The sequence below is a fragment of the Tiliqua scincoides genome, chromosome 3 (genome assembly GCF_035046505.1).
Source record: "Tiliqua scincoides isolate rTilSci1 chromosome 3, rTilSci1.hap2, whole genome shotgun sequence".
Classification (NCBI taxonomy): domain Eukaryota; kingdom Metazoa; phylum Chordata; class Lepidosauria; order Squamata; family Scincidae; genus Tiliqua; species Tiliqua scincoides.
In genome coordinates this window covers 213,682,539-213,695,047 of record NC_089823.1, presented here as the reverse complement: position 1 = coordinate 213,695,047, position 12,509 = coordinate 213,682,539, and the positions used below count along the sequence as shown (strand labels likewise).

General features: G+C 43.8%; 1 protein-coding gene across 1 annotated transcript; it reads left to right on the top strand.

Moving 5' to 3' along the window:
* Window positions 1–516: 516 nt before the first annotated feature.
* On the top strand, window positions 517–11,083 carry TM4SF18 (transmembrane 4 L six family member 18). Its single transcript, XM_066620435.1, has 5 exons — window positions 517–898; window positions 5,728–5,817; window positions 7,483–7,625; window positions 9,113–9,293; window positions 9,849–11,083. The coding sequence occupies exons 1-5, from the start codon at window positions 722–724 to the stop codon at window positions 9,858–9,860; spliced, it is 603 nt and encodes a 200-aa protein (XP_066476532.1). The 5' UTR covers window positions 517–721; the 3' UTR covers window positions 9,861–11,083.
* Window positions 11,084–12,509: the final 1,426 nt, after the last annotated feature.

The window sequence follows — 12,509 nt, the reverse complement described above, 5'->3', positions numbered from 1 at the left end:
ATAGCCTAAACTGCCCTGTCAGTTTTGTGACCCAACAAAAAAATTGGGTCACGGCCCACTGGTGGATCCTGGATCCACAGTTTGGGAACTGCTGAGCTAGAGTGTTGTTTTTATGCAACACACTTTAAAATTTGATGCCATCAGGCTAGGCTTAGGAAGGAGGACCTGAGAGCGTGCTTCCCCAAGTGAGCTTTGTGCCACCTCAAACGAGAAACAATTCCTTCGGTGCTTCAATGAAGTTGTTGGATTTTGCTGTTCATGTCTAATCTTATGCAATCTTGGTACGTCCGATCAGAAGGAATTATTTCCATGGAAGTTCAAGTTCCAGATCAAAAGCCACTCACCTCCCAAGGAAGCACTCCTAGCAAGTTTTACCCAGTGATCACAGTGCAACGGAAATGCAAAAAACATTCAGTCGCTATTCCAAATTACATAATCCAGTCTGGTTTTCCTTTAAAACAAACACTCACTTCCTAAGACTGAGTGGCGGCCAGTGGGGAATTCCCTTTAGAGGCAAAGCTCCTCTAAGGAACCCCCCCTTCAAGGATGAGACAAGAAAGTTTGCCAGTGGCATTCATCTATTGTTCTGCAAACAGCAGAGCCTTTCTTCAGCACTGACTTTGTTTTGCAAATGCAAAATGACTGAGTCTAAACTAGGAAAGGAGTAGCTTATGAGAACCTGAATGAAGAGCAGGCTGTCACCTTTCCTGCCCGTTTTGAGATGGAACTACAGAAGTGTGGAGGCTGTCTGAGTTGCCTCTTAATACCCCTGGCACTATGGAGCATTGTTATAAACATCCTGCTCTATTTCCCTGATGGGAAAATTCTCTATGCCTCAAGCAACAATCTCACCAACTATGTGTGGTATTTTGAAGGAATCTGTTTCTCTGGTATTATGGTAAGTGTGGCTTCTGTGGTTTTTACCCACTGCTTCTCTGTTATTCCCACAACAAGGTATTTACCTGTGCTGGGACTCTTTGATCACATAATATAAAAAAGGGGGGCAGGAAGAAACCAAGCAGAATTATTTAATTATAGATGTAGTAAATGTACTTGGCCTTCTGAAGTCAAGCGTGCCAGTCATGTATATTATAACTTACTGCCATGAAGAGTCTTTTTAACACTGACTTGTTTAACTGCTTGTACTCCACCCCACCCCCACATTACATTCCTATGCATGTCTTTTCAGAAATGAGCTCCTTTGAATTTAATGGGACTTATACCCAGGTAAATGTGTGAGGCTGCAGCCTGAAATGTGCAAAAGCATGTACTCCAGAGTAGCCAAGATTTGTGATCTAAATGTATGCGATTGATTTGTCTGAGCCTGGATTAATAAGGATTCTCCCTAATGCACATAAGGCCAAACATACAGAGTGAACACAAGGCAGTGAAAGTCAATTGAAACTAAGTTCAGTGGAAGGAATATCTATTGATTGCACAGTATCTGATTTTCTATTCTAAAACAACTCTCAAAGTGATTCAAAACAGCATAATGAAAACATACTGTGATTGAAGCCATTTCTGCCCAATGTTGCACATACGCAACAGGGATCAAATGTGTGCACCTGTGGGCTGGCCAGAAATGAGTTAAGGCAATAATACTGTTTTGAAGATATGATCCACTGAACTCAGCAGGATGGACTTCCAAGTATCCACACTCACATTTGAGCTCTAAGTCATGCTAATTTTCATGAAACTGTTGCAATTCACTATTGTTTATTCACAATATGAGGGCTATAGCAGAATCTGCTTCCTACTGTTAATATTTCATACAGTGCAGGTAGTACCTGTTGATCGCTCCTGGATGTTAATGCTTAATTTTTAAAATGAGATTCCCTCAGACTTCAGCCCTTGACTGGAAGGGTGGAGGGCGGTTATGCTTAGTTATGTAGGAAAAGTCCTCTGCACATTCTCAGGTAAGTCTTTACTATCATGTGTAACTGAACCAGGCACTGAAACAGGGTCCTGGGTTAACCCATATACGCTGTGATAAAGAGTGCACAAAAAAGTGATAAAGAGTACTGCACAGTACTTTTTTAGGTGCATTTTTCCCTGCTAGAGTTCTAGAACATTTGGCTGCAATCCTATGCACACCGTAAGCCCCATTGAATGCAATGGGACAATTCTGAGTAGACATGCAAAGGATTGTGCCCTTTGTTGACTAGCAAGTAGCAGGGGTAGCATGCTGTTTGGAATACAAATTATAATTCCACAATGATACTGTGACATAGGTTCAGAGCCCACATGCTCTATGTAAATAAAGGACTTGTCTACATAGATTGCTCCATTCACAGCTGAAAAAAAACAGCTAGAGCATTTACCTCTTTGCATTTTATGCAAATACATCTTATGCAAAGAGGGACCCTCTCTTGGAGGAGAAGTGATTGGATTAAGTCTTGAGAGTTGGGTAGAGGGAATCTCCATTTACAACTGGACCTGGCAGATTGGGACTGCAAGCGAGATCGTTTGCATTTGGGGATGTATCTATCTTCAAATGAATTAAGAAAGAAACTTTTCCTGGATTTGTGTTTGTCGAAGGAACTGCAAGTACTGTAGATCCTTTGTGATAAACCACTTTCTCCATCAGCTGGATCATTTTCTGCAAAAGTATACAGATTAGACTTTAGAAAATTGCCAAGAACCAATGGACAGAGAACTCTGAGAACTGGAAACTCACGGTTTGCAACATTACCCCTGCTAATTGGGTAAGAGGCACTTTTTCAAGTGGGTGCTCCTTTTTTTAGCAGGGGGAGAGTAACTGGCCCGCCTCACCCCAGCAGTGTCTTTTCTAGTGGCTGTCTGCTGGTATTCTTTTGCATCTTTTTAGATTGTGAGCCCATTTGGGACAGGGAGCCATTTAGTTATTTGATTTTTCTCTGTAAACCGCTTTGTGAACTTTTAGTTGAAAACGGTATATAAATACTGTTAATAATAATAATTTAGTAAGTAGAGCAGCTGATATTCACACACCAGTTAATCTGAATTGCCAACTATTCAAATTGCCAACTGAATTGCCAATTGCCAATCTGAATTGCCATTTCAATTTACATGTATATACGTATAACATAAATCACCAGTCCTCCTACAATCACCTTGTACCTTGCTTGTCACCACTTCACTCTTGGGCAGGATATTGCAGGGGGAAATGCCACCAACATTTGTGGGTATTTGGATGGTCTTAGGCATTTGGACTGGGCAAGACCATGCCAACTAGAAAGATACCAGACTGAGAAGGAATCCATCGGGAATGAGGGTGTTCTATGAAATAGTAGAACTTATTGTATGGTAAAAATCCCTATGGGGATTTAGAAAAGCCTGCCTGTGTAAACTGCCTTGAAGTTGGAGGAGAAATCTGATGACAAAAGAAAGGCTATATATAAATACTGGTATCATCATCATCATCATCATCATCATCTTCATCATCCTAGGATAGTCACAAGCCATCGCCATATTAAAAGTGCCTCCACTGTTGCAAGATCCTGGACCCAGAGGTGACATACTTTATCTCCTTAATTTGTCACCTGAGGCAGAGCCTTGAGCCCAACCAGTCAGTCATGCCTTGCTTCCCCCCAACCCCTTCTACCTACTAAGGGAGAGGCAGATCTAAATGACAGTTGGTCACAGCCAGGCCAATGGAGAAAATCTTGCTGCCCTCTTTTTCGGATGCAGCCAGGTGGGAAGCAGTTCTGGGAGGGGAGAAGGGGTTTGTCCCAGCCAGGCTGATGGAGCAGGCTGTGATGTCGCTCTTGATTCAGCCAGGTGAAATGGCTGCTAGTGGAAGAAGTTCTGGGAAGGGAAGAACTCATTATAAGTACCAGTGTTTCTCCCTTTCCAGAACTGTTTCCTAATGTACACGTGGCCATTTGTTGTATGTATTTGTTGAATATCTGCAAAACAGGGTGCTGCCATTTTTATATGTCCCGAGTCAGATGCAGGTAAGAGCGTGGAGGATGCAGCTGTGCAGCACAAACCTATCTTGTGTTGGAACAGGCAGGCCAGAAGGCTGTGCTGTATGCAGTGCAAGACTGAGGCCAGGAATGGCTCAGCCAGAGGTAAGGGGAAACTCCTCTTTACCCTTGGGTAAGCCACCGCAGCTCCAATAGGTCTCCTTGGACTGGGTAAGCCACCTCAGGAGGTGGCACGAGTCGGAGGAGAACAGAGCGGCTTGAAGCCACTCTGCGCTGCTTGGGAAATGGGGTTGGCATCTGGCATAACAGCCCGTCTGACCCTGGCACTTCCCTCCGCCCACCTGCTCTCCCCCCACCCTGGAACGCCTCCTCCCCACACTCCTGTGTTGGCTGAGGTCAGATTACAGAACCCTTCCTCCCCAACTGGATACAGCCTCCATAGGCTGGCGTGCATCACTGAGCCAGCCCAGCTGACTCCCAAGGAGGCGCAAATGTGCTTTATGGCACAAGGTTAGGATTGTGGCCTTAGTTGGCTGGTGACATTTTTGAGCACGTAATGTGATGTGCAGCTTCAGCAAACTGCAAGGCATTTTGCCAAGTGAATTAACCATCCCACTTTAGCCATTGTGCACCAGGTATGATATACCCAGGTGGTGGTAGTGAACTGAAATGCTCCAGTTAGCCATGTTTCTTGGCACCAACATGTGCTATAGGCAACATGTGCCTGTTCTCCCTGAGTTCAGTATTTGTCTGAGAAGGGAAACACTGAACCTGGTCATAGTTCTATCATGTAATTAGAACTCTGCAGTGGTGCCACTAAGGGGGTGCAGACCGCTCTGGGTGATGCATACGGGGGGGGGGGGGTGTCTGACACCACTGTTGGCTAAAATTTTTGAATTTTCAAATAATACTATCATATACAGCATTCGATGTGGAATTTCATGCAGAATGCAACGAAACAAGCCATGTTGAAATATCTCTCTTCTATGAAAAGTTACAGTCACAAAACCAGCAGGGTGGGGCAATGTTGCATCACCATGTCCACTGCCTGAGTATTACCCTGCCCATTGCATGGGAGGAGGTCCACCATGGGGGTAACGCACTGGCCCCCCACACTGGGTGACGCAAACCCTCGTGACGCCACTGGAACCCTGAAAGCATATTTTGCTCTTTATTCCCAGTGTATTTTGATTATATAATCTTTTCAAGGGGAGGGGGAAATCTGCAAGCCCCTTTGCACAGTAAATATAAATATTCCAAATACAAAGCAAAACAAAATTCATTATGATAAGTTGCATATATTATGATGTAGATTCACCAGCCAAGTTAAAGTATTTGTTCCTTGGGAGTTATCTGAGAACATCTCTTTGAAAAGAGCTCCTGTCTTGCTGTCTGTACGGGAGACCTTAACAATTACATTTCCACACCTTAGGACATACTTTCTGCTCCTTTAGCACATGGTAAGGAAACCATAGCCAGTCTGAAGAAATTGAAACTACACATGCAGTACAACTAGTTCTATGTTTGTGTAGGTTACTGTCTCTACAAACATCAGTAACTAGGATCACAAATCAATCATACATTGCAAATCAGCCAGTGGAGGAGAAATTATCCAATTCATTATGTACTTTGTTCTCTCTATTATTTAAGAATAAGATTTCTGACACGCCTTTGCTGGGTGCTTCAAGTGTAATTCTGTGCAGTGTAAAAGTTCAGCAGTCTCTTATCAGAACATTAGCACTTTTTGAAGGTACAATCCAGTAAGAGCTTCAGTCCTCAGATTTGGTACTGTCTGTGACTTCCACTCTTTCCCTTCCAGATGCTCATGTTGGCAGCATTTTTAATAATCCTGGACCGAGACGCCTTCCATCAGTGCTGCCAGAGTGAAAGCTGCACCAAAACATACAGGGTGAGGATCGACTTAATCTTTTGTTTGCACACATGGCTCTGCTGCTGAAAACTTCCCTGCCCCCTTGACTCTTACCGTCAGCCCTCTTTGTGGCCATTTCCTTCCTTGCTCTGTGTTGGGGGGAGGGGGAGATAACCTTTTTTTTCTCTAACCTCTACACTTCCCCTGGAAAAAATAAAAAACAGGAAAAGCTGCTACCTCTGCTCTCAAATAGGAGGAAACAGCTCAGCTGCACCCCCCCCTCCAGAGAGCTACCAAGATACTCAGGGATCCCTGTCAACTTTTTCCTGTCCAAAATGCCCATCCCTGTGTAAAGTGAGTCACAGTCTTAGGAAGCAAGCAGCCAGAGGAAGGACGTACATGAGCAATGCCTGACAGGTCCACCCCTGAAATGACGCATCTCTTAAACAGAATACTTGAGAGCCACTTCTCAACAGCGCATGCTGGCTAAAGGAAGGCCATGACCACGATAGCCCTTTCCCTGCCAATTTGTTCCCCATGAAGAGCATTGGCTTTCTTCTATCACACAGTGGCATAACTAGAAGGGGTGCAAAGCATTAGGTTTTGCAGGGAGCCTCACTGCAGCATGCAAGCGACCTCTCCCCCTCCCCTTTGGAGCTATTCCAGATGGTGGGAGCAAAATGGAGGTTCTAAGGGGAGGGAGGCAAGCCACGCGCAGGCTGTGCCAAAATTTGGTGCTTTGCACTTTCTCCAGCTATGCTACTGCTGTCACGTGTAGTATCTGGGAATTTTGGGAGCGGTATATTCCATTTTATTCAGGTGTATTCAGTTTTTTTTTTTTTTAAAGAAAAAACCGCAAATGTGCTCAAATGCACAGCTACGCACATCATCTCCGGTTTCACAAAAAAATGGCAATGGAAGCAAATGGAAGAAAGAGGCATAGGTTTTTCTGTAGAATTGCTGAGTAGTTGCCAAAGATGACGGTTTAATGTTATGCAAGGTAAGTCTGGGTGGGACACAGTGGAAACAAGGTGTCTGAAATGTGGGTCGATGTCTAAACAATATTTTTAAAAAGAGAACTAGTACAGAATGTTCTGAATCTGAGTTGTGAACAGGAAGTTCTGATTCAAATTGCATCTGCCATTAACTCACCAAGTAGTCTTAAGGAAAGTAGCCACAGTCCAGTTCACAAATAATGCTATAAATCATGGTTTAACACTGAGTGAACAAATCTAAGAGAACTATGCGCTTGCAAGCTTCCCCTCCCTTCCTCTCTCAAAAGCAAGAAGAAGAGAGTGGAAGCTTTTGCTTTAAAACAGGCTCCTCCAAACTCCGGCCTGGGGGCCAGATCTGGGGTTAAGGGATAGCCTTCCGCTCCAGGAGTGGAGCCTACCATTCCACCTCCACACAACTTGTCTGATCAGTAGATTTGGGCACCAGGATGCCCAGGGCAGTCGCATCTGCCCAGACATCCTGTTGCATGACCTTCTGGGATGCTGGACAACAGATGCAACCACCCTAATCAATGGGGAGAATTGTCTTGAATTCATTTCTGGGCTTTCAGTTTCTGAATACTGTACTTTCTCTGCTGAGTTTCTACTGATACAGCCAAAAATCATAATGTATCAGGAGGATAGATTGGCATGATGGAAATTAGACTTCCTGCATCTTCAGAAATGTAACCCTATTGTCTCTTTAATGCAGAGTTTCATTTCAGCTGTGTTTGCCCTGCTTGGGATTGCTTTCTCTGGATATAGCCTGATCATATCTACTCTGGGCTTGGTGCAGGGCCCATACTGCAAAACCCCTGATGGCTGGGAATATATCTTCAAAAATACTGCAGGCCGGTAAGAAACATCACTTTCTCAAGGGGCAACTTTAGGTTTGTTGGTTGTGCTAAATATTAACATGGCATCCTTCCATGAGTCTCTGGGTTTGGCAAACTCTCTGCTCATTCAGTTGACCTTGTGATAGGTGGCTTTCCCAACAGCTTCCCCTTAACACACTCCCTTTCCATAGCTGTCTGGAATGTAACATTGCTGTAGCACTTTGTACAGTGCCAGTGTACAAAACTTCACAAGTATTATCTGAACTGGAGACTAAAGTCATTTGCCTAAGTCTTCCAGTGACAGCCCAATCCCATTCAACACTGGTGCAGTGGAGATACATAGCCTATGCCGTATCCAGTGCTGAAACTGTGCAGGTCAGATGTCTCCTTGGGGTAAGGGAACATTTATTCCCCATGTCAAGTCCCAGCCTGACCAATGGGGCCATTCAGATCTGCACCAGCTAAATTGCTGGAACAGGACTGAGAAGCCCTGCATAGGGCTTTCAAGTCCGGGATGGGCATTAGGACATGGTGGAGGCCTCCTCCACCATACTTGCCTGCCTCCTGGGCCTGAACCACCCCTCCTTATCCTCTCCCTTCCTGCTTCTCTTCTGCCCTCCTCCATCCCTGTGCTGCCCGGCGCAGAATTTACTTGCCCTGGTTGTTGTGGATCTGAATTGTGGATCTGAATCTGCCCTGGCAGCTGTGGATCCAGATTCAGCACTGGTGCGATAGTGCAGGCCTTCTTGCCAGCATTCCTTACTCATAAGTTGTCGCAAATGGTCACTGTGCCAGCGCTAGCACAGATTAGGATTGGGCTGTGGGTTCATAGCACAGGCAAGATCTGAACCAGATCTGATACGCTGCTTAGTTTCTCAGTCTCGATGCATGCCACCTCAAGTACCCCCATGGCAGTTGTTTCAAAGCATACAGATCACAATCAATTATCATCTAATTTGGCCTTTCTGTTCTTGTCTTTACTGCTTCTCATATAAGTGAGCTGCCACTATTCATTCATACATCAAAAAGGCAACAGACTGCACTTTGGGACTATACAGTACTGGGGTGACGCAAAACCCTCTCGCCTCCCTGACCCTGGGAGAGTCCAACCATTGCAGTGGGGGAGCCCCATCATGGGGAGCAATGTTCCTCAGTCTCCTCAAGAAATCAGCTGCATGATTGCAAGTGTCAGTATATTTCTGACTTACTCATTCACTCACTCTGACAAAGTAGTCAAGTTGAGAAGGAGGCAATATGGGCCTCTTGACTTTTTTCGGGGGGCCAAAACATGGTTAGGTTTACAAAAACAAACCTGCCTCTGCCCCTTCCCCTGCCCCGGCCCCTGGTGACAATGGGTTCCATGATGGATGGCCAGGCAACCAACCAATGTGGATGGTAAATATGACCAGAACATGGGATACGGGAAAGGTCTGGATTCCTGGAACTGAACCTACTTCCATAATAAGAAAGCATTCTAATTTCTTTATGTTGCTGTTTCTCCAATAGATACCTCTTGGATCACAGTACCTGGTCTGCATGTTCTGAACCAGCTTTTATAGTGGAGTGGAACATCATTTTGTTTTCTATTCTGATAGCTCTTAGCGGCCTCCAAGTATTGATCTGCTTTCTGAAAGTGACTGCAGAGTTAAAGCGAATATTATGTGGGACCTATCCTGTCTTTGTTCAGGTAACAGAATAATGTCAAAAGCCACATTCCTGCCAGCCATAATGACAGCTCCCCTTGACACTCAATAATTCCTATGGCTCATATATACTCAACGCATAATCTGCCTCTCTTTTCCGGGGGACGGACGGATGGACAACAACAGGCTACTCATAATTTGTAAATCTACATGCAAATCAAGAATTGCATTTTTTTAAAAGGAAAATTGAGCCTAGCTTTCCCATCCTTTGCAATGCAATTCACAGATGTACTGTGCTAGGACCAGCCATACACTCTTAGTCTAACCTACCTCATAGGGTTGGAGTGAAGACAAAATGACAGATGGGGAGAGGGAGAACACGTCCCTTGTGAAGGACCTCCAGCTGCGCTTTAGTCCATGTGTACGGAATTGGATCACGTTTGAGCTTTTGATAAATGCTTTGGATGGAAATGCTTTGAACTTTGGATAAAGTGGGATAAAAATATTTTAAATTAGATAAATGAATAGGTTCGTGGATAATTGTACTGTGGGAATTAAAATTAAGCATCTCTTTTGACTTTATTATTATTTTTTTCCAGAGCCTGTATTGACCTGACAGTCATGGAAACTGACTTGCAGATGTCAGCATGCCACTCTATCTCTGGTCTCACTTGGTTGATATGGGACTGTTATTAAATAGGGCTTCCATTTTGCTGTGGCCTTTTCCACTCATTTGTATTTGTTACATAGGAAGTAACCCCCATATTTTGCCAAATGTGACGTACAATATTCCACACCATTCTTAGCGAGTGCACAATTTTTGTCTTTGTATATCCATATTTTCTTGTCCCCTGTTTTAGTCCCTTCCTCTTCCTTGTGTTTTTTGTCTAGTTAAATTGTGAGCTACCTGGACACAGGGTCCTTTTGTATTTGCATATGATAAACTATGCATCTTACATGCTACATCAATAAATATTTGGTTCATTACAACAACAGCAGCAACAACAATGACCTACAGTGGGAACTAGACAGTGGAGGGCATCCCTACTGGTTCTGTTGGACTTCTCAGAGACTTTCAAAACCATCAACCATGGTATCCTCATTTGGAAACTATGATTGCTGAAGAAAGTTGCCACAACACTCTTGATGAGCATTAGGCAGCATGATTTTGTCACTTTGCTTTTACATCAATCATAAGAACATAAGAACAGCCCCACTGGATCAGGCCATAGGCCCATCTAGTCCAGCTTCCTGTATCTCACAGCAGCCCACCAAATGCCCCAGGGAACACACCAGATAACAACAGACCTGCATCCTGGTGCCCTCCCTTGCATTGGCATTCTGACATAGCCCATTTCTAAAATCAGGAGGTTGCACATACACATCATGGCTTGTAACCCGTAATGGATTTTTCCTCCAGAAACTTGTCCAATCCCCTTTTAAAGCATCCAGGCCAGATGCCGTCACCACATCCTGTGGCAAGAAGTTCCACAGACTAACCACACGCTGAGTAAAGAAATATTACACATGTGTAATATTACACAAATATGACACCTTACATATAGAACTCCTTTTCAGATAAGATCAGGACAGCTCCCTCTCTCTCAGCATTCCAACAACAACTGAAAACCTACCTTTTTAAGGGTTGCATTTGAGGCTTAATGTTTTGTTTTTAAATGTTTTGGGGTTTTGTTTTGCTATCCTTGTCTGATGCTTTATGTTTTATAAATGACTGTAAGTCACCTTAGACACTTCCTGATTGAGCAAAAGGGCAGGAAAAAAATACTTTCAATAAATAAACAAATAAATTTTGTTTTGTGGCAATGCTTTCATCCTTTCCGATGCAAGATCATATTGTCAGTGAGTATCCAAGCAAAAATTCCCCAGTATTGCACAACTTCTCTTGGATAAATGGCCCCTTTGTGTCAGTGAGGAGGAAGAGAATGACAACGTTTTCTGTGCTGCCTTTAGTTTGGACAAGCACAGAACAGAGGCAGCAAAGTGAAATGAGTGAAGAAGATTTGAATGCAACCGAGGACTTTTTAAAGGTCACTTGCGCACAATAACTGATTGTGCAGTTAGCTGTTACATTGAAACCCTTATCGTGCCTTAAGAGTGAAGTTGTAAAATAAAACAATGGGGTTGACTGAGAGGAAGAAAAAGAAGCGTCTCTCTTTTTGAGAAAGACACATCTCTGCTTTCGGATTATTATCGTGCCATCCACGTGAATGGCATTTATAGGCAGAAGGAGATGAGATGTGCTGGGTGCGCTGGAAGGCAGTTCTGGAAACGACTTCAAGGCATGGACACAAATTATTGTGGGCAGGAGGTCTGGTCTAGAGGGTAGAGCTTCCGTTTGCCTGAAGATAACATCCGCAGGACGCTAGTTTGAGACCACCGGCACCTTGCGACCTTGAAGCAGCTGACAAGCTGAGCCGAGTTATTCCATCTGCTCTGAGCGTGGGAGGATGGAGGCCAGAATGTACGACCAGATCAAGAAAGAAACATCTGAATGTTGTGGTTCTTGAAAGATAGGACCTTCTTTCAATTGTAAAAATTCCTACGGGGATTTAAATAGCCTGCCCATGTAAACTGCCTTGAATAAAGTCTTAGGAGAAATCTGACGACCAAGAAAGGCAGTATATAAATACCTGTATTATTATTATTATTATTATTATTATTATTATTATTATTATTAAAGCAACCTAAGAATAGAACAGAAATCCTGTCAAATTGAAGGGCCATGTAGGGCAACTCTATGCGAGTGTACAGGGAAATTTCCTTGATTTCGATGGGCCTTATTCCCATAAGTGAGCACAGGATTGCAATCTGAATACATGTGCATTGTAAGTGCGAATGCAAATGTTGTAAAGGTTTGGGGGAATGCACAGGACTGGACTTGTCCATCTCTCACAGTTGCCAGAATTGTCCAGGAGGGGAAAAAAAACCCTGTTGACATCCTGGGAAAACAGCAGATGATTGGCAATGCCATGGCATACTCTTCAATGATTCACTGATGGGAACAGGGTCAGGAGAATGGTGCTGTGATACTTGTGAGCTTGACAACTTCCACTTTACAGACTGCTGAAGGATCTGTTCTGCCTGTTGGAGGCTATGTTCATTTACGCTGCCAAAACCTGCCATCTGCTGATTGAAAAGCCCAGAGAGTGATGGGTCTTTTAGTTAAAAAGCATATAAGAAAAAATGTGCTTGTCATATATGTTGTTAACAGTACAAAATATATGTTGGCAACTTTAGAG